This window comes from Rhineura floridana, chromosome 6 (genome assembly GCF_030035675.1).
Source record: "Rhineura floridana isolate rRhiFlo1 chromosome 6, rRhiFlo1.hap2, whole genome shotgun sequence".
Taxonomy (NCBI): Eukaryota; Metazoa; Chordata; class Lepidosauria; order Squamata; family Rhineuridae; genus Rhineura; species Rhineura floridana.
The window spans coordinates 39,401,428-39,424,834 of NC_084485.1; the positions used below are offsets into that span (position 1 = coordinate 39,401,428).

The 23,407-nt window shown below is 43.4% G+C and overlaps 1 protein-coding gene across 1 annotated transcript in view; it reads right to left on the reverse strand.

Annotated features, from left to right (window-relative positions):
- Positions 1-9,915: 9,915 nt before the first annotated feature.
- The window catches only part of LOC133387214 (protein FAM83D-like), a 35,403-nt gene continuing 21,911 nt past the window's right edge, over positions 9,916-23,407 (reverse strand). Inside the window, exons 2-4 of the mRNA XM_061631499.1 lie at positions 17,536-17,703; positions 14,868-14,992; positions 9,916-11,594 (exon numbers count right to left, since the gene is read on the reverse strand). Of these exons, the coding sequence (XP_061487483.1) occupies positions 10,559-11,594; positions 14,868-14,992; positions 17,536-17,703 (1,329 nt within the window). The 3' untranslated portion in view covers positions 9,916-10,558. The remainder of the gene's footprint in view (positions 11,595-14,867; positions 14,993-17,535; positions 17,704-23,407) is intronic.

Sequence of the window (23,407 nt, forward strand, 5' to 3'; positions counted from 1 at the left end):
TTTTTCTTGTATTACAGTTTGAATTCTATAGAATACAGACCGTGATACAATAAAATATAAGAAATAAAAGCATTAAAACTACTGTTAAAATCATGCACAAACACAGCACATTACACTTGCTACACTGTCACGTGGTTAGTGTTGGACTGTCAGAGCTGGGAGAACAGGGTTTAATTCCCCACTCAGCTGTGATGTTCAGTGGGTTACCTTGGGCTAGTCACAATCTCTCAGCTTAATTTACCTCACTATAGCTGCAAGGATGAAATGGAGAAAAAACAATTATGCACAGTACCTTGAGATGCTTGGAAGAAAGGGACATAAATGTAATATAAATGTAATAATAATCAGGCAGAAAAAAGATTGTGGTCTGCCAAGACCATCAGCAGTTTTCAAGTAGTCTGTAGGGAAAGTTTGAGAACCGCTGGCCTACTTTACAAAAAGAGGAAAGGAGGTGAGGTACAACTATTCCTGGATGGTTTCACTTTAGACTGCAAGTAGGGGATAATGGTGCTTCTCTCATAAGAAAACATCTTGCATGTGTAAGGAAAATAAGCATTGCAGAGAGACTAATCTAGAATTGTTCTCCCTAACATCTAGTTTCATAGATACAAACTTTGCTACTGGCAATACTAACCAATTGGGAGCCAAATATCCCAATCTACCTTTTGTCTACCCTGCAGTAAGGACTGCAGAAAAATTAGAAAAACATGAGGGATATATATATATATATATATAAGTAATTGTGATTAACCAGAGGTTTTTATTATATTAACAAAACGTTTCAGCTTCCGCCTTCCATCAGCTGCCAACATACAAATGCTGTTACCAAGGTGGCAGTTATAGAGCTTTGAGGATGGAATGCTCAGAAGGGGTTCATTTGCAGAAGCTAAGTAGTGGTGGTACTGTCCTCCAGGTTCAGGCCATGTGGTGCCAATGTGTCCAGAGAGTAAATCCAAAAGTTCTCCCTTTTGGTCAGTGCTGCTGGATCTGCTGGCATCTCTATCGCTGTAATGGAAAAGTCCAACAGGCTGTGACTCTCGATGTTAAAATGCTATATATATATATATATATACATACACACACACACACACACGTGTGAAAGAGGGCAATGGGGGACAGCTACAGATTTTCTGTACCTTTTAGTAGCAATATGGAAGATCTGTCCCCTGACTAGGCTGGGTTGTCTGATCTAGCACACATAAAGATGAATTCTAAGGAGGGCTGGAGAAACCTTTTTTAAGCATTTTTACCAAAGTGCATGATTAGTGTAATACATGCATACAAGCCAAGCATTTTGTGGCCCAGTTCACTGACAATCATGCAGGTGGCCAGTTGCCACACAGAGGAGATGCTGTTTGTGTGAATGGGTTCCTGCACCTATGAAATCAAATTAATGCAGGACTTTGTAAAGAGAAATTGCAACAAGGCAGTTGGAATTGCTGCAACTGCATGGGGGAGCTGCTTTAAACTGCTTCCCAGATGGGTTACATTGCAAGCAACCACACCTCTGGGCTGCTTCCACTATGAATCAGGAACAAGCTCACCACAAATATGAGAGGGTAGCTAAAAGGACATTGAGTAATATACATTAGATTATCTTGGCTCTATAGCTTTCAACAGTAAAAGTTCATCTGGGAAGGAACACGCAGAAAGAGCATATATGATGATCTAGAACTAGTATCAGTCCAGCCTCTCATCTCTACCTAATAATCTACTATATATTTTGGAAAGTTATTTGCCTTTTTGCCTGTTCTCTATGCATTTGGACACCTCTTAAGAATTAACCAATTTTGCATGGTGGCCCCTGGGATCAAGGAACAGGTTTTTGTCTAAGTTTGGATAGAATTGGACACCATTTTAAACCAAGAGGCAGAATTAAATGCAACTTTAAAAACTTGCCCATTGACTTAGTTTAAATAACGATCACTGAATATGGTTTGACTGACAATTTGTATTCTCTTGGCAGAGATTATGGTGGGGTTTTTTTATGGTTATGGCTGCAATCCTAACTATGCCTCCTCAGAAGTCCTATTGAATTCAATGGGGCTTACCCTCAGGTAAGTGGGGTTAGGTTTGCAGCCTTATTCTTTTGGAAGTATGGAGTGTACACTGCCCTAGTTGTATCCTATATTGCAAAGGAAAGTAAACCAGGTTCAAGCCTCTACTACCCACACCTATTGTCTGCACTTATGACGGTATAAGCTACATTTAGATATTCATCCACAACGGTTGATACAGCTGTGACTGCATGGTCCTCCTTCCCATTTGGGGCCAAGATCTTGGCTTGCATTAAGCCAGAGATCCTCAAAATGTACAAACTGGAAAACACTGGCTTACTTTTGATTAACAAGCTAGAACAATAGTGATTTTATTAGCCAACATTAAGCCCAAGTTCCCCAATTCAAATGTAAGGGAGAAATCAGACTTAATGCAAGCTAGGATCTTCACACCAGTGGTCATATCTGAGGGGAGAAGATGTGGGGTGGACTGAATGAACAGCATACGTTGGCAAACCACGCTGCTGTTCTCAGTACACTATCTCTCAAGACATTGCGATCTGACCAGTGGAAAAACAGGATGTGGTTAACTTTATGGCTGTAAACGATACTGACATCTGTAGTGGTTAAATAACTGCCTGCATATTGCCACGTAGATAATGCTGTTGTACTATGTATGTACGTGATGTTATACAATAGTTAAAGGTCATAGGCTGTTTATGGAGACAAAATAATCCACGCCTCCAGGCGGAGGTAAAATAAAAGCGGAGACCAGAATTACGAGGGGGGCTCCGAAATTGAACTCTGGTCTCACCGTGTCTCACTGTGTCGTGATATCTACATCTGGTGACCCCGACGTGATTCAGAACAAACACCCTCGTACCCACTGGCAGGATCAGCCAACGGTGCACCTCAGCGTACAGCTCCCATTCGTGAGTATGGGGGGGGAATTGTCAGCTCAGCAGAAGGTTCATGCACAAGAGCTACAAAAAATTTTAAAACAGGATACCTCAGCTTTTGTAAGTCGTTCTCACATTGAATCATTGTTAAAAACAATTCAATGTCAATGTCCATGGTATCCAGAGCAAGGATCGCTACGTCAGTCAGATTGGATAAAGATAGGGAGAAAATTACATGAAGAACCAAGAGCACCTATTCACCATCTCTTATTATGGCAAAAGTGTGCTGAGGCCATTAGTCATTTAGGGATAAAAGAGACATCGCTGTTTGCCAATTCTGACCAGAAAACTCCTCTTTATCCCCAACTTTCTTTACCTACACCTGAAAAGGATATTGAGAAATTTGTAAATGCTCCTCCATATAGCCCTCCAGTCCAACAAGAACAGGTTACTGGGGAGGTTAAAGCAGCCATAGCTCAGGCTGCAGCCTCAGGATTATTATCTATGGAAGAAATGGGAGACTGGGAGGGTACAATTTCAGCTTTTCCCGTTACATATCAGCCAGATCCTAATAATGCTAATAATCGCATAGCAACTTGGACAGCTCTTCCGTTTTCTGTTATTAGAGAAATAAATAAGGCAGTAAGAGAATATGGGATTACGGCTAATTATGTACAAGGGATGTTGGAAGGAGTAGCTACTGGATATAACATGATCCCTCAAGATTGGAAGGATCTCTTTAGGATGATTTTGACTCCTTCGCAATATGTAGTTTGGGACCAAGAATTTAGACATGCTGCTATAGCAGCTGGGGATGCTAATATCATTCCCGAGCAAATTTATGGGTCAGGTAATTTTGCTACCATAGCACAACAAGGGGTATTGCCTGAAGCCGCATTTCATCGAACTGCTGAGTGTATACAGAAAGCATTTAAAAAGGTGCCTGCTGGGAAAGAACCCTTACGTTCTTTTACGAATGTACGGCAGCAAGCAACAGAGCCCTATTTTCAGTTTGTTGACCGTTTGAAAGAGGCTCTGACACGGCAGGTTGATAACCCTCAGGCACAAGGGGAATTATTGTTAAAATTAGCTTACGAGAATTCTAACACAGACTGTAAAAAGATTTTGAAAAACATTATTCATAGACCGCAATATGAATTGGGAGACATGATTCAAGCTTGTGCAGAGGTAGGTACACATGTTCATGCCATGACATTGTTAGCTGGGGCATTAAGACAGGGTAACAAACCTACAGGCAATTGTTTTAATTGTCAAAAGCCTGGTCATTTCAGAAGGGAATGTCGGGCTCCTGGCGGAGGAGCATTTAAAGGTGGGGGCACTGTTACAAACCGGCCAAAGAAGATCTGTCCGAAATGTAAAAAGGGTTATCATTGGGCTAATCAGTGTCGTTCAGCTCCCACTACCAATACCAATGTGTCTTCCCGTCCTATTGAGGGAAACTGAACTTGGGGCAGGCTTCCAGCCCCGAATCTCAAGGAAGTGTACCCACCCCTGCTACTCAAGGAAGCGCTGGAATTGATTTAATACATGCAGAGTCAAAAGATGTTCCTTTGCCTGGAGCAGTTCTTTTAATGCCTACCACACTCACTGGCCCTTTACCAGAAGGCACCGTAGGCCTTGTACTACCGCGATCCTCTGCTTCCAAGAATAATATAATGGTGGTACCTGGTGTTATTGATTCTGATTATCAGGGAATTATTTATATTCAGTATTGGAGTCACCTTCCCCTTCAGTTGAAGAAGGGAGATTCTTTTGCGCAACTATTGTTATTGCCATATCGTCTTTTCACATCGAACACTTCCTCCCAAAAACGTACTGGTGGATTCGGATCTACAAGGACGAAATCGCCGAGTGTGAGTATTTCAGGTAATCCTTTCCATCCACAGGTAGCTGCAGTACTGGCAGAAGTGACCAGGGAGAAACCGGTTCGTAAGTATTGTTTAAACAATGTTATTTTTGAAGGTATTATAGATTCTGGGGCAGATGTCACAGTAATTGCTGAACATAACTGGCCATCCTCTTGGCCAGTAGAAGTGGCCCCTTCTGTGTGGGGAGTGGGCGGAGCTCAGGATTCAAAACGGAGTAAGGATTGGATACAAGTTGTTGCTCTTGATGGTGATCGTATAGCCCACATTCGCCCTTGTATTTTGGACATTTCAGTAAATCTGTGGGGAAGGGATTTACTGGAGCAATTCCAGACCACCATTGTTATTAATGATTAGCCAACAAAAGGCAGCTCTTCCTTTACAATGGAAGACAGACATACCCATTTGGGTAGAACAATGGCCCTTACCCAAAGAAAAATTAGAAGCTCTGCACCAACTGGTAAAGGAGCAACTGGAAGCTGATCATATAGCAGAAAGTAATAGCCCTTATAACACCCCAGTGTTTGTGATTAAAAAGAAATCTGGAAAGTGGAGGCTCTTACATGATTTACGAGAAATAAATAAATTAATTGTGCCCATGGGTCCGCTACAATGTGGGACGCCTAATCCAAATTTAATTCCATATGACTATTCCTTATTTCATATTCGCAGTCATCAACCTTTCCCAGGATTGTTAACAGAAGGTAATCAATATGCTGATCAGGCTCTTCGTGCCCTCCTTTGCACACCCATAGAAAGTCATGCCCTTCATCATCAAAATGCTAAAGCACTCCAGAAGCAATTCCATCTTACTGCCCAGGAAGCCTCTGCCATTATTCAACAATGTCCCCAATGCACACAGTTAACTCTATCCCCAGAACCAGGAGTGAACCCACGAGGTCTCATAGTTAACCAGTTGTGGCAAATGGATGTTACACATTTTCCTACTTTCTCCCCATGGAAGTATTTGCATGTTACAGTAGATACATATTCCGGATACATATGGGTAACTCCTCAGAAAGGGGAAAAAACTAAGAATGTTATTAATCATGTCATTCGTTCTATTGCCATCATGGGCCAACCTCAGACGATAAAAACTGATAATGGCCCTGCATATGTTTCACAGCAATTTGCACAGTTTTGCACTAAGTGGTCCATTACACATTTGTTTGGTATTCCTTATAATTCTACAGGTCAAGCTGTCGTCGAACGTACCAATCGTACCCTTAAAGAGCATTTGCTTAAACAAAAACAAAAAGGAGGAGTACCACTGGGATTGGCCACCAAAGAGGAGTGGCTGGCACAAGTGTTGTTTACCATTAATCATTTAAATTTGTCTCAATCTCCCAATACTCATTTTTCCTTTTCTACTCGAGCGCAGCGGCATTTTCAGCAGTCGGAGTCTCTACCTGCCCCGCGGGTGCAGTTTCGGCAACTACCAAATCCAGAGTGGAAAGGCCCAGTTCCGCTTATAACGTGGGGTCGAGGTTACGCGGCTGTGTCTACGCCTGACGGTCCTGTGTGGGTACCTGCTAGGTGTATCCGGCCCTGGAAAGACGATGTCCTGGCACGATAATCTTAAGAATCCCATCCCTAATTTTTCTCTGCAACTTCAGGATACTGGGATGTCTTCCAGGAAGCGTGGTCGGAATGTTCCGCAACCTCCCGTGACTTGGGGCCAAATAAAGAACTTAGCAACACAAGCAGAAAAAGCAATGGAACAAGCCGGGGTGGACAAGACAACTGAGAATACCATTCTTGCTTTAATTGCGTCTTTAAATACAAATTCTATTTTTGTACTTTGCATTTGTTGGATTTTAGGAAGCGCCGGGGCTGACAGGTTGGGGCAGGAGTTGGGGATGCGGTTTCAACACAATATCTGGGTTCAGTTAGCAAGAATGACAAATGTGAGTGACTTTTGCATGACTGAACATGTACAGGAAATGGGTATGTTGGGAACATGTTTAATACCCGTATGCAAAGCACCTGGGGATATTGGGAACATTACAGGACTTGGGCGATTCATGAATACTTCAGAGATTAAATATCATACTGTTTCGAATTGGGGAACTCCAACCTTCCAGCTGCCTGTTAATGCTTTTCAATTATTTACATCACATGTTGCAAATTCCATTAATAATACGTGTGCTCGGATGGTTAATTGTAGTCGACATAAGGTGCAGAAGGGATGTCTAAAGGTTGGGAGACCCACATGGAATTGTACACAGCACATTAACATATCCAGTATGTACGGACACATTCCTTTACCAGGTGGATGGTTTTGGACATGTGGAGAAACCACTTTTAATTATGTTCCCGCTAATATTTCTGATACCATCTGTTGCCTGAGTCGACTGGTTCCCATTTTCCTTCATAAAAGGGAGTTGCTAGCCCAACGTAGGAAAAGAGAAGCTGTTGCCATGCCGGCTGATTGTAATGACAAGGTGGAATTGCTTAATAAAGCAGAAAGTGTATCACTAGCCATCTCCCTTGTTGGACTTCCTGCATTGGCAGTAAGTAACAGCAATCAATTACATAAATTAGCCTGTAATTATGTTAAGATGATAAATGCCACCTCTCGAGCCATTGCTTTGTTAAATGAAGAGCAGGGTATATTAAGACAAGCTATCTTGGATAATCGTGCAGCTATAGATTACCTGCTATTACAACATCAGTTGGGGTGCGAAACTATAAAGAATATGTGCTGTTTTAATTTAACTGACAACAGTTTTGAAATCAGAACACAGGTAAAAAACTTGAAGGATCTAACTAATAACATTTTGCAGGACGCCCCTACAACTTGGTGGCAGTGGCTTTGGAGTTGGCTGCCCACTGGATGGCTAAGTCAGATTCTTAGATATGCTATTCTTTTACTCATTTTAAGTATAGGCTTATGCTGTTTTTTACAATACCTTTTCCAGATGTGTACACCTGTTGCTCCGCGACCATTACGTAGTAATTACTTTTTGCTAAAAAATAAAAAAGGGGGAGATGTGGGGTGGACTGAATGAACAGCATACGTTGGCAAACCACGCTGCTGTTCTCAGTACACTATCTCTCAAGACATTGCGATCTGACCAGTGGAAAAACAGGATGTGGTTAACTTTATGGCTGTAAACGATACTGACATCTGTAGTGGTTAAATAACTGCCTGCATATTGCCACGTAGATAATGCTGTTGTACTATGTATGTACGTGATGTTATACAATAGTTAAAGGTCATAGGCTGTTTATGGAGACAAAATAATCCACGCCTCCAGGCGGAGGTAAAATAAAAGCGGAGACCAGAATTACGAGGGGGGCTCCGAAATTGAACTCTGGTCTCACCGTGTCTCACTGTGTCGTGATATCTACAAGAAGAGTGCACAGCCAAGCTCAGAATGAACATGCAAACATGGCCATCATGTGTCATGAACATTTGGTAATTAGGACTATTTGCCCCAGCCAAACTCAGCAATATGATCAACCAAGGAGTTGAGATGTGGCACCAGGAGGGTCTTTCTGGAAAGTATCCCTACTTCAGGGATCTTTTCAATTGGTAGGCTAGCAAGCTCTGGCTTAAGTAAAACAGAAAGAGAAACAGATACTCCTTAGCTTCCTCAAAGGGGTTTCATACCACTTGTTCACTAAGTCCATGGACATAACCATACAGCGAAGCACATTCTAAAAAGCACAACAGATGTGACAATTTATTTATCAAAGAAGCTGGAATTACTGAAGATGCAGAACTACTGAACATACAAAGAACGTATGGATTTCAAAGCTGTCTCTTTGTATTACTCTGGATGTACTCAGTCCACTGCACTTTTGAACAGTTGAAGTAAAATCTGCACAAAATAATATTAAATTGAACCACAATAGAATTTGCTTCCTTTATTATTCTGAATTATCTTTATGGAATCACATGAACTGAATATTAAGGCTGGCTCTGCATCGAAGTTTTTCATGATCCACCTCAAAGGACTGTTGGAATAAAAGAATGGCAATTCAGCATATAAATTGCAATCCTTACACACAGTTAATGTTCAAGTATAATATAATTCACTAATAGGCAAAAAACCTTGCGGTTTAAGAACGTACCTATAGCCAACAGATATTTCTATCAAACTTTAAAAAGCAGGGAAATTGGGCAGCTATAGTGAGTGCACCAGCGGATCAGGAGACCTGACCTCCTCTCTGAGATAATTGTACTGTCCTACAAATTTGTCAAAATGCAAACACAATTTGGGTTGGTCTTTCACAGTCCAATCCACTTCCTGTGCTGCTTAGAAGAATTTGGTAATGTGCCTCTGAGCAGGGCCGGCTCTAAAGGGCGGCTAGGTGGGGCCCAGCCTGGGGGCCCCTGTGCTCCCCTTCCGCAATCGTATTACAAGGCAGGAGCTTCCAAGCCGCCCACCATTCCCCTGTTCCACCTACCTTTCTCTCTGCTGTTTTTTGCAGGGTTACCATTAACAAAAATGGCAGCCGAGGTTTCTCTAAGGGGCTGAATCCTCTGCCGCCATCTTGGTTGATGGAAACAATGCGTGCATGTAGCACACCGCTTTCAGCTGCAAAAGCAGAAAGGTAGGTTGAGTGAGGGAATGGTGGGCGGCTTGGAATCCTGCTGCGAATAACAGAAATGGAGTGCCGGGGCCCAGCACAGGCTGATGCCCAAGGGCCCCGGCATGCCTGGGGCTTGCCCTGCCTCTGAGCATATGGCATTTTTTAAACTTTTATTTTTTAAACTGCAGAAGATAAAGGTCAGAGTATGGGACAAGGTCAGTAATAGGATTACAGGTACTCTGTGAATATGGCTGATTTTTAATATATTTCAACAGATTATGAGAACTGACAGAAAAAAGTCCAAAAGGGGTCTGGTTTTTCTCTCTTTTTACACTTTGAACTCTCAATTCTCTCTGACTGTTTTGTGTATCACCATGAAAATTGAGAGGGTTGTTAAGCAAGCATTTCTGAGTTCAGGACTATAACTTTTGTAAGGTTTTGTTTTGAAATGAGCTTATGGGAAGGATCAGAATGGCATGGGGGGTATTTTCAATTTAACAAAAAATCCATGCTGACTATAGTATACAGCCACTCTTGTGGCTGTATGATCTGGTCTCTGGTTTGACCTTACCACACCTTCTTCAAGTTGGGTTTTGTTTTTTTGGAAATGTTTTATTTTTCAAAGTCAAAATAAGAGTTCACACACAACAGATTCATATTAACAATGTACAAGACAGTAAAAATAACAGATGATAGCTGGAAAATTTGCCCCATCTTTTAATATTAAAGATATGAGCAGTGCCTTTTGTTAACCATCGCTTATTAACTCATCTACAGGGTCATATCCTTAGTTAAAATAGTTTCATATGCTTATATATTTGGGACAAAAAAAAGTAAGCACTTCTGGTTTTTTTTAAAAAAAACATACCTAATATTTTTGTGCGTTGATAAAAAAAGTTATCCCATGACTTAAGACCAAAAAAAGCATCAGAAAGCAACATTTTGAAGGGCTGCACAGAATTAACAGGTCTAAGGGCAAAGATGGGAGCACATACAACTGGTGCACACAAAACGTAAGCTACAGAGAGCAACATAAAGTAGTCTCTATATGCTGGCTACCATCATATCTTGTTCATGTCTGTATTGACTTGGCATTCAAATGATATTTCTCCATGCCACACCAAAACCTGAGAATGGTCTGCAGTGTCGCACAAATTGGTGTGAATGGGTGGGCAGGCAATTAAATGTACATTGCAATTATGATGTGTGCACCAGCTCTCACAATTCCCTTTACTCAGAAGCGGTCATTTGATGAATACAGTGCAAAGTCTCTGAGGTTTACTAGGCTAGTGCTGATCTGCCGCCTAGGTTTTAAGTTGCACCTCATTGGACGGCAGCCTATGTAGTTTTCTGTCACATTGCCCTTCTGAGACAGCATGGAAACCATGTGATTAAGCTTGGACCGGATGACAGAGTAGTGAAATTCCCTTTCCTTGTTCAGCTTGCGGAAATAGTCTGTCCTGTGGTTGACAGGATAATCCATGGACCTAAGGGACGTTAGGGAACCTGCAGAGCTTGCCCGAGAGCACTGGGAAGACAGTGAAGAAAGCGACCGTGCGCTAGAAGAAGTTGAGGTAGACTTTCTAGAAATGGGAGATGTTTCTTTAGAGAGCACCCTCTGATCAAGAAATGCTTCTTTAGAGACCACTCTCTGTTCAGGAATCCCTTGACCAGGTACCCTTGGATCCTGAGACACTGCCACATTCTCCCTCTTGTCCGTCTGTGTCATGGCAGTCTTGAACAGAACTGCTGTCTGAGTGCCCACCATTCTGGATCGAGTAGTGGTCTGGGTGGTGGTGGTCGCCACTGAAATGCTGGTTTGCGTGGCACAGTCAGAGAGTGCGGCTGTGGGCTTCTCTTCCAATGGCTCAGTCTGAGTTGACTGGCTATTTATCCCCTTAGGTTTCGCCAGGACCTCAGGACCACTGTGCCACTCTTCCTCGCCACTAAGGTGAGGGCGTTTAGCGGTCACCCTGCCTCTTCGGAGCTCTCTAGCCAGTTTCATTTCCATCTCAAGCTTTTTTGGGGTGCTCGAGAGCCTGGCAAACTCAGCTCGCAGGAGGTTACCAACTGTGAAGTCTTTACAAGGTGCTGCTTTGCTGCTGACATGCTCAAAGGCACCACTGTTCCTGCAGCTGGGCGGCAGCTTCGGGTTAAGAGGTTTTGATTGTGCATAAAGGATTCGGAACTGCAGGTCAAAGTGCTCAACCACTTGGCCAGAGAGTAGCAACAAGTTACTGCTGTTGAGCTTCCCATCTGTCCACGTGAAGCTACAAGTGGGCGCAGGGGTGGAGAAAGAAGAGAGAAAAGGAGAGCGTTATCGCTAAACATTTTTTTTAAAAAACCCTTCCTTTTACAAAATGCTTGTTTTATAACATCTTCTTGTTCATTGCTATGAAGTCGATCATTCATTCCCACTTCTCAGATGGCAATAGGAGGCTGAGAACATGACAGTGTCCAGGAGCACCTAATGAGCCTGTAAATAAGCAGAGACTTGAACCCAGATCCCCCATCATACTCTTCTATGGCATACTTTTAAAAAAAACCTGAAGTTAGAAATGGGGAAGTAACAGCTGTTAAGAGTATCTTTTTTATGCACATCTGTCTTAACACAAGTTGGCAAAACACAGATAATTGCTGGGTTCTATGTTTAAAACCTGTCATGGGGGAAACAGGATTGTCATTTTTTGTCTTTGCAGTCCTTGGTACAAAATAAACTAATACTGTCTCTCATTAAGTCTACAGACTTCCTTCACTCCCAGTCTTAAGGCTGCTACAAACTACAAATCTTTCAGCTTTTCCATCATACCCAAGTTTTTCTAGCCTACCACCAGTTTTTTCTTCCAGCCTGAAGAAGAATTCTGGAGAACTCAAAAGCATAGTCACGTTTGGGACACTGCAGCTGGTGCTAATACAGTAGGGCCCCACTCATACGGTGGGTTAGGTTCTAGACCTCCGCCAAAAAGCGAAAATTGCTGTAAAGCAGAACATAGCCTTTGCTTATTGACAGGCCCCTCCCTTGCTATTCAGAGATCGCCTTTACCTCAGGAGGTAGCCGGGAGTCGTCCCTGGCCCCTCTTTTGCTCCCCAGAGGTGGAGGACAGTTCCTCAGTGGAGAAGGTAAGAACAGCGATCAGGCGGGAGGTTGCCGGGAGGTGTCCCAGGTCCCTCTGTTGCCTAGGTGCAGTGCTGACCTCTCAGCTGGCAGCAGCGACACGTGGCTCTTCGAAGGTGCGAGGCTTCACAGGGCTATCGCGCCAGCCATCCCCTTTATCACCACAGCTCTTGGTCTTCAATGGTGGGAGGGGGGGTAGCCGGGAACCGTCCCAGGCCCCCCTGTCACCTCATAGCAGTGGTAGGAGTGAGTCAATTGGACAGGTTGCCTCAGGCGCTGAGCACCCGGTAAGATGCCAGGAACTGTCCTTGGCCCCTCATGGTTTGTGTGTGTGTTGTTTTCCTGCCTTGTCAGCCGCGCACACCCCCCTGCTCCCAGGTTAGCTTCTTTTTCTGCTGCCGCATGTGCGCAAGCCTGGGCCGCTGACATCCAGTGGGGATGGCCTCACTGTGCCAGCCATAGCCCACCCATACCCAGGCCTGTGGGGGGAGGGTTTTATTCCCGCTGTCGCTGCTCTTAGAGGCGGGAAGGTACTGCTCTATTTAGGTGGGAAAGAAGAGAAGGGGCTGCAGCAGGCTGCAGCTTTCCCTGGGAACACGGGTGCAGTGTGTTAAGGGGTTTTGACCTCGCCCCCTTGCCCCCCCGGGGGTCAAGAGGGACAAAAAAACGCCACCACCGTGAGTTCAAAATTGAATAAAAAATGGCGCCCGACACCCTTCTCGGACACCGTATTAGCGGAGCACCAAACAGCAGGGCGCCAAAAAGCGGGGCCCTACTGTAATGGTTATTGTCCTACTGAACAGTCTTGAACAACTTGGGCCCAGGATACTTTGCCTGAGCTGATATATACCAACTCAAAAGCAAGATGCATCTGGAGGGCTGTTAGTTGTCCCCCACGTTCCAGAAGCCTGACTGGTTTAACTAGAAGTCAAGGATTTATTTAGTTGCTAGCCCCATGCTGGGTAATATTTTTGCAGCACAGATTCAGCAGGCAGTCACTGCTAACTTTCAGATGTCTCTTGAAGGCTTTATGCCGTCAGGGTTATTTATTTTATTCTTTTCAAGATGTGGCAGTCATTTTTATTATTATGTTGTATTGTTTTTATGTATCTTATGTTTTATTGTATTTGCAAATAGTTATCCATTGCCTGGACATTTTACATGAGTGGATAAATATTTTTTATGAATAAAATCATTTATACTGTGGCTTTTGATATCTCACAATTACCTTGCAAGCTATCAGACAATTTAAGAGTCAGCACTCACTTATAAACATTTAAGCTGAAAGAAGTGTAGCATCCACCGTGTGATCAACATACCTCTCATGAAATCAGAGGCCTAAATGTCCAGACGTTCCTCTTCCTGCCCCCATCAACTAAACCACATAGTATTTTCAGTACTGATGAGTAACTCAGGTTTTCCATTTCAGAGAACCAAGAGCACTCTAAAGAAGGGTTAGCTTCTTTAGTATATAAACAGGTCACAACAGCAAAGGAGAAGCTTTGAGTCAGAAATCAGGGAGAGATAAGCACAGATGGGAAGAGTAGAGTAATACATGGTCTGAGCTTTCAGGGTTGGATTGAAAGCTTCCTTTGGGCATGATTCCCTACAAATGAACATAAGGGCATTTGCTCTACACCGCCATCTCTATGTGAAAACCCATATATCTTAAGTTGGAATTTACAGTGCCAGCCAGTTCAGATTGAAAGCTAGCAGTATTAGTAAGAACTCCAGTGGGGTTGAATTGTACTCCTTTGTGACAGAGAGCAAGAATTCATTTCAATTTAAATACACATTTGCTATTTTCTTTTTCCTTCCCACTCTAGTATGACTCCTGTGCCTTTAACAGCTTGCTAAGCAGTCATTCAACAGTTGGCACTTCCTCATTATAATGACATGTTGGTAAAATAGGGCTGAGGAACCTATGGGCCTGCAGATGTTGCTGGAGAACAGTTCCAAACAACCTCTGGAGGGTGCACAGAAAAACAGACAAGAGGTTCCAGGGAAAGAGGACAGTTTGAAAGGGCCATATGTCCAACACCAATAAACATACGTATGTTCCATACTGCCATGTCTGCATACAAATACCAATCAGGAGTAAAGGGAACTGAAGCAGCTAAACACTGATCAATCTCTCCATCCTCCTTCCCCCCCCCTCAGATAAAGCCAATGGTTGTATTCAGCTAAGTCCTATTCAGAACAGAGTGATTGATATGAATGAACCTAAGTTAGTCATGTCCATTAACTTCAATGGGTCTACTCTGGGCAGGACTAGGGGATATGTTTTTACCCGATCTAGAGAAACAGTGCTGCAGCACAGGAGATGGTAATTTCACCATCTACCTGTTGAGGCTACAGCAAACTTCCCATAGAACTATGCTAGTTCTTTTGGTTTTGTAACAAATAAGAAAGGTGTCAGGATGCTTACCTGTAGGAGCCTGTAGTCACTCTTACACCATCAACCAACATGAACTTCTCATGGACACTCCCAATTATCTTGGCTCCTGATCTTGCATAATAAGTGTTTCCAGTAATCGTCCGGACTATCAGCAGCTTTTTTTTAAAAAAAAGAAAAAAATGGCACACATTTTAGACAAAAATGCCAATATCTCTTCATTCAACGGTATTTGCATTTATTTGTGACTTTCCTATAGTCTATCTGTCTCTCCTACATACAATGTGTTTTAAGTCTTGAGAGACAATGACCAGGCAGAACTATGGTATTATTCCTGATATGTGCAGGACTAATACCAGTGACAATCAAACTGAAGCTGTATACTATATGCAGCATGGATAGCCTACATACAACTCATCACATAGGATCAGCCTTTTAGGTGGAATCCAGTGCTGGTCTTACTCAAAGTAGACTCCCTGACGTTAACATACATAACTACCTTAGACTGATTAATTTTGATGGGTCTATTCTGTGTAGGATTTAGTTGGCTACAACTCTTTGTTTCCAGTTCAACCAACTGGTCGTGGCTGGTGGGGGGAAGTGGAGTTGCTTGCCTGACTTCCCATTGTGGAGCTTACTGCTGGTTAAATGAGAGGGAGAGGGGCGAGGCACTGAAGAGGTCACTGTAGTGTGGGCACAGTGGTGCAACCAATCCACCACTTCCACCGGCACTGTGCCAACCTCCCTGCCATCTTGCCTCTCCCAGTTACCAGCTGCAGCTTCTACATTGGGAAGCTGAACTACAACCCCCATCATCCCAGATGTTGCTGAACTACAACCCTCATCATCCCTGGCCATTGGCCATTATTACTAGGACAGATGGGAGTTGTAGTCTAGCAACATCTGGAGGGCCAAAGGTTCCCCACACCTGTAGCAAAGGGTAGTATGATTAAGTCTGCAATCTTAACCATATCTATTCATAAGTAAGTCCTATTCATTGCAGCTTTCTCTCAGATAAGTGGGGTCAGGATTGCATCATAGGTCTCCTCCCATCACTAGGAACAAAGATCAAGCCAACGATTACCACCTACACAAGCTGCCAATCCTTCAAAATTCCTAAAATTCTTGTCCCAGAAGCAAGTCTCTTCAAAATTAAACACAGGCCTAGAGGTGAAAAAACTCTACAGCTTGTCAAATATTAAGATGTTACTTTCTCTCTGGCTTCATTAGAGTATTTTGGTACTGAGCACCTCAGGCAAGGGGGTGGGTCCAGTGCCTCACCCACTCATTTCCTTTGATGTCGGAGAGACAATCATGATTCTGAAGACAGACCTGATGGTGGTAAGGCTGTATGATTGCACTAACCTACCTGAAGAACAGAGCAGCACTTCTAACTGCACAGAAGCCTGCAGTTTCACATAAGGGGAAACATTCTTATAATGGTTGGGGATGTAGGGCGGATCATGCAAAGATGCCATGGAGACTCCACTCATCTCCACATGATGCAGCTGATGCTAGCACCCTTGTAGCACCCTGTTGAACATGGACCTTCCACAGACATTTACTTGATATTTGCAAAACACAGAGATGGGGAACCTGTGGCTGTCCAGATGTTGTTGGGTACCAACTCTCATGATCCCTGGCCATTGGGTATGCTGGCTGGGGCAGATGAAAGTTGGAGTCAACATCTGGAAGGTCACCATTTCCCTTTCCCTGGTGTAAGAGATATGAACTGCAGATTATTCACTGGGCTAGATCCTGGAAAGAAGTCTATTTCTTCATGGACAGCCGTAGAAGTGATTCTGCCAACATCTAATGAGTACAGCGTACACTCCTCATAATAATTCAACTATTGCTATACTTTCTACAGTTATGGTCAAAACTCTGACAGTTTCTTCAAAAAGACTTTATAACTGTGTTATAAAAAACATTTTATCCTCATGTATCTTTGTGATCTAGGAGAATAAAGGACAGACAGTTCATTAATTCCTCTTGAAAAGGTGAATTCTAAAATACGCTTAAAAGGGGGGTTAAACAAGTGGCTTCATCATTAACTGTGAGAGTGCTAAATATAGTGGCTTACCTCAATGAAGGCGCTGAACTGGGAGAAACATATGGACAGAGCAATCTTAACCCCTGATCTACACTGCCAGTAAGTATTAGGCAATTTACTGCGCTCCTATGTCCAGGCGAGGAGAGGGGAGAGACACCTGCCAGTGTGAAGGTCCCTGCTGCACCTGTCGAAAGCACAGTGGAGCATGCACTATTGGCCGGTAGTGTCATGAAGATGTAAAAATGGGGCACTCCCAGGACACAAGAGAGCTATCAATGGATCCAAAGCCAGACTGTATCTTGGTGCGGAGCCTGATCCTGGCTACACCGCTGCAGCAAACAAGTCAAGGTTTACCCCTCCCACACATACCTTCCAACTTAGCTGGCATGAACCCTCCAGCCTCAGTTAGGTTTGCTCTATTAATTGAGGAAAAGATGAATCAAAATAACCTCACTTTGCCACATCAAAAAAGCAAATGGGTAAACAATTTGGCATCAAAATGCATTAGTCGAGGAAGGGGGAAGGTCTCATGCTTCAAGCTGTAGAAGCTTTTATAGCATGGAGCTACCCCTCCCTTGGATAATCTGTCCAAGTAATCCAAGGTCAACCTGTTTCCCTCTTGGAAAATAGAAGTGTCCCAGAACTCACATGTTCCTGTTCAGGAGAAAATTCCAGATTCCTGCACATCTCCATAAAATGACAAAGAAAGGCCTGGTCCAGAAGGATGTAGACAGGAACCAGCCTCCTCCTCCAGGCTTCCTGGAGATCACTGAAAATGTCCATGTCTGTGAAGGAGTCCATAACTATAGCAATAACCTGGAAGATTTAAAGAAGAAGAATTCCAAGAAGTTATATGCAGAAGTTGATCTTTTAACACACTTTAGATCAGAAGCTGTGGCTGTTCATATGTTGTTGGGCTCCAGCTCTCATCAACTGCAAACCCCATGGGATGATGGGAGTTGTAATCCATCAACATCTGGAGGACCGCAGGTACTCCACCTCCACATAAGGAGAAATGTTTTAATGATAAGAGCTATCCAGCGGTGCAACAGATATTTTGGGAGACAGTGGGCTCTTCTACACTGGAGATGCACCTCTAGATGTTGCCGAACTACAACTTCCATCATCCTTGGTCATCGGCTATTCTTGCTGGGGCTGATGGGAGTTGTAGTTCAGCAACATATGGACAAAGGTTCCCCATTCCTGCTTTAATAGCATCCTGTGTTGCAGATTCTTCACAGAGCAGGAGGTTGTAATAGAGTAGGGCTGGGGAACTTTGCGCACTCCAAATGTTGTTGAATTACAGCTCTCATTATCCCAGGCCATTAGCTGTGCTGGCTGTGGTTAATGGAAGCTGGAGCACTACAGGTTCCCCATCTTTGGACTAAATGACCTCCAAGGTACCTTCTAATTCTAAACTTCTATTATATTATCCTAGTAATTCTGCCTGTTTGAATGCTCTTCCCCTCTAGCAATCAAGTCACCTCATTCCTCAAAGCCCATTTCAGCAAACATCTATCTGAACTTCAAAACACCATTTTAAGAAATGATTACATTTATATCCCACCTTTCTTCTAAGGAATTCAAGATAGTATATATTGTTCTCCCCCTCCCCATTTTATCCTCACAGCAAATGTGAGGTAGGTTAGGCTGAGAGATGGCAACTGGCCCAAGTTTCATGGCTGTGAAGCTCATGGCTGAGTAGGGATTTGAACCCTGGTCTCCCAGGTTTTAATCTGCCTCTCTAACCACTGAACCACACTGGCTATGCCTCTTGAAATTAGCCAGAGCTTGGAAGATTACTTTTAAAAAGGAATAAATTACAATCACTGTTACATGGCCCCCAAAAGGAAAAAAATTACCATTATAATTACAATTGTTCTGAAAGGAATTGTTTACTGTTACTTAAAAGTAATCACTATAATTATAGTTCTTACTTAAAACAAAACACTAGAGTGCCTACAAGGTGCTGGCCTTGGCTGCTGCAAACCTAAGTAGCCTAAAACAACATTAAAAATAAAAACAAAGAGAGAGAGTAGAATAATTCTTTTCATCCATAAGATAGCAGTGGTGGTCTCTCCGCTGGTAAGGGAGGCGGGAAGGGAGGCAGAGACCACCACTTAGATTTTTGTGCAATCACACACTCTCAGCCAGCAAGCGTCATCTCTCTCTCACTCAACCATCTCCCGGACCCTGCCCTGCCACCAACTAAGGGACACCCACTGAAGCAAACATTTCCCTCTGGGGTGCAAAAAAGTTAAAACATTACAAATGTAACAAAATAGCCAGGGAGGGCTGCAGAGGCCACTTCCTGCACCAAGTGCAAACACAGTATTAACACTTCCTCGTCTCTTGCCTCCAGTTCTTTATCTCCATTCCGCTGCTGCCTCCATCTCCTCCTTCATCCACGTCCTTGAACTCCTGCTCCTTTCTCCCTCCACTCCATTCTTCTCTACCACCATACTTTTTAAAACATTTTTTTCTCTCCACTCCACCCGTCTTGCTCACCACTTTCTCCCTCATCACCTCCTAAACACCCAGAGCATGAGGGAAGAGCAACCCTGCACAGAAGCCCAGTTTGAGGCACATGATTTTCATCCACAAATCAGAGGAGCACAAGACTGCTCCTGCTTCCCGTCCCCCAAGTAACACCCAAAAATAATGCTGGAAACATTACAATTACTCCTCAGAAGCAATAAAAAGTAATAAAATCACTCCTCGTGTTATTACTATCAAAGTGTAAAGAAATTACCCACCTGTTCCTCATGAAAGTAACAAATTGCAAGTAATTCATTTTCTGAAACGAATTACTTCCAAGCTCTGCTATTAGCACTATGCCACATCTCATCCAGATACAGGGTTTTTTAACAGAGCAAATGAACTTTGTAGCCCTACCCTGCACAGCCTTTCACCTTCTCTCCCAAGACTCACAGTTTCTGTCATTCCCAACTATAAAGCCAAGTAAGTTTATTCAGGAATAAATATCCCTCCAGAGCGAGCACGACTGTTCCCTTGCCGTTTCCAAAACATCATCAAGAGATGTTTGAGGAAGATAAAAGCATGTGACAAACCTAAAAGGATATAGATGAACTTCATGTTTTTACATGCAAAGACTAAGCAGCCGGATGTCAGGAGCAAGATGGCATGACCATATAACACCTATCCTGGCTCAACTGCACTGGCTACCAATCAGTTTCCGGGCTGGTTTTGGCCTATAAAGCCTTATGTAGCTCAGGACCCCAATACCTCAAGAACCGCCTCTCCCCACATGAACCAACCTGGACACTGTATCCACCTGCCTTTCTTCGTGTGCCTTCTCAGAGGGAGATGCTGAGGATGGCACCACAAGAATGGGCCTTTTTGAATGGTAGCTCTACGTTGTGGAATGCTCTCCCCAGGGAAGCACATTTGGCACCACTGCTGTGTGTGTTCTAGGCACCAGAGAAAAACATACTTATTTACCCAGGGTTACGTTTTTTAATTGGGAAAGTAGTCGGATATATCAGTGACCTTTGTTGTGCTCATCCTTTAATTGGGGAGGGTAAGACTTGTTCCTTCCTGGCCACTCCCTTCATCAGTCTTGGAGCTTGCTGACACACTCACCTAACCCAAGATTCTCTTTACATAGTTGAGTCTTGACCAGACAGCAATGCAACATGTGACACAAGCGCTTCATGTTTAGAGAAGAATGAAGTCAATACGTGATGTCCCGTTCCACCAAATATTTTTAGGCATGGGCCACTGGAGTTTTTGAACTACATGTTTAATTGAACAAAACCACAGTGAAGGAATGGGTGGGATCTAAGTGTATATTTATGAGTGTGCATGCATGCACATACATGAATCTTTGGGTAGCAAATTGCTGCCGTCGAATAATGATTGAAGGTATTTCCTATCCCACTCCTGAGTCTCAAAGGATTCTCCGAGTTAAACAAAAAATAAAAATGATTTTTGACAAGACTAAAAAGCATGGGCAGATTAAAAAAAACACATAGGAACATAGGAAGCTACTTTACACTGAAACAGACCATTGGTCCATCTAGTATTGTCTACACTGACTGGCAGCGTCTCTCCAGGGTTTCAGGCAGGAGTCTCTCCCAGCCCTACCTGGACATGCCGGGGATTGAACCTGGGACCTTCTGCATGCAAGGCAGATGCTCTACCACTGAGCGACGGCCCTTTCCCCAAAGCGCCTTTGGCCTTAACCTGGCATTGAAAAGAAACCCTCAAGTGCCAGGAATGCATTTCAAATGCCTACCTGAAGAGCCCCCTCCCATTCACCTCTGAAGGTGGGGAAGCCCAGAGAAGGGTGTCAGATGTTCTTAATGTCATTCAGTGTTCTGTATAACTGCTAAGTCACTGCAATGTTAAGGAGCAACACAAGTTTCTCAATGCAGGTCACTATCTGGCATCTACTTGGCCTTGCTGTGGGGGAAGCCAACACAATTCCCTCCAGGTATTGTTGGACTCCAGCTCCATCACCCCCAGCCAGCATGGCCAATGGTCAAGGATGAAGCCCCTTTTATCAGCTGTGCCTGGTACGACAGCTACAGCTTTTCCTGGACCGGGAAAGCTTGACCACAGTAGTGCAAGCACTGATGACCTCGAGACTGAATTACTGCAATGCATTTTGTGTGGGGCTTCCCTTGTGGCTGATCAGGGAACTGCAGTTAGTGCAGAATGCTGCCGCAAGGTTGCTGACTGGAGAGAGACCCTGTCAGCATAACACCCCTGTACTGGTTGCCAATTTGTTACTGGACCAAGTTCACGGTGTTACTCTTGGTATGTAAAGCCCTGAACAGCCTTGGACAAGTTTACTTGTGGGATCACTTTACCCCATATGTGCCTACTCAACCGCTTCGACTTGCAGAACTGGCACTGTTACAGGTGCCACATAATACTTGTTTCACACTTGTAAGAAATCATTCTTTTAGTGTGGCAGCACCTACACTTTGGAACTCCCTGCCTATTGACATCAAGCAGGCTCCTTCGCTGTGTTCTTTCAATGCCTGCTTCAAACATTTCTGTTTAACCAAGCCTATCCAGACAAATATATATTAATGTCTTTTAATCTTTTTAAACCATACTGCTGTTTTAATCGTTTTTTAAAAAAATGTTTTAATTACTTATTTTTATGGATAATTTTACTGTTTCTTGTGAACTGCTTAGGTTGTTTTTTTTTACAATCAAGCGGTACATACATTTCGTTAACCAATTAAGTAAATAAATATAATGATGGACCAACATCATCTGGAGGGCACCAGCCTGGCTACCATAGTATATGCCATCAAGATCTGGTGATTTGTTACTTTTTGATTTCTCATAAGGATTGGGGACCCTCCAGATGTTGTTGGACTCTTAACTTCCATCAGCCCCAGCCAACGTGGCCAGTGATGATGGGAGTTGTAGCTCAGCAACATCTGCAGGGCACCACCCCTGGCCAAGATAACATCTATTCTCATAATCCATGGGGTACACGACAATCCCAAAACGGTTCCTCCTCTCAAATTTACAAGGGATCTTGTGTTTCTGTAGTCTATCCTGCTTCAAGGCTTTCTGCAGTTCATCTCATGTCAGTGCTTGAAGCGATACTGTGACAGAGCCAGCTCTTTCAACATTTTTCTCCACCCCTTCCTCCCAGGCAGAGGTTGGGCCAAGTACAAGCTTGCTGCAGGTGGTTTGTGAAGGCCAAACACAGCTGATAATAAGGATTTGGAGTTTCACATACTAAAACCAAGTCTGCAAGTTGCACGTGACTTCTATCATGTTTTCTAAACACTCCATACACATTAAGAGAGGGCCAAAAACAGTTAAGATTTGGCACTAGGACTGCACAGGAATCTCAGGTATTCCTAGATGCTAGGAGGGAACGATAAGCGTGCCAGAGATTTTTCTAGGACTTCATTAGTCTTCTCCCTCTTGAATTGGAGACCCCACTGGCAAAACAGAAATTATGATTTGTCTAGAGGTGATGTGAGGACAACAAGGTAACACTTTCAAACTTTAAGATAGGCCTATTAAATTTTAGCCCCATCAGACCTCAAAGCTAAGGGTTGTCTCCCGTTAAGTCATACTCAGAGTAGACCCATTGAAATCAGTTGAACTAAGTTATTCATATCTATTAATTTCAATGGGTATACTCTGAGTAGGTCTAGCATTGCATACAACCCTAGGTTTGTCAGCATTCAGAATTCTTTTTATCATTATCAATTCAATATATTTCACATGCTATGAATAATGCCACTTCTTTTACAAAGAACGTCTTGGATCAAGACAGTGCTACCATATCCTTGTTGTATCAAGCAACATAATAGAGGAAGGTTTGACTTCATCAAATCCTGACCTTTGTGTAGACTTGAGCTGCAAGTTGCCTGCTAAGGTCTGTCTTTCTGTCTGTCTATAGCAAAGTGTGCCCATGTGAATCTGGGCGCTTCAAAACCAAGGCTCTGAACAGCTAGATTCTAGCCCCTTTGGGAAAGACTGAAGCTGAGTGGTAGAGCATCTGCCTTGCATGCAGAAG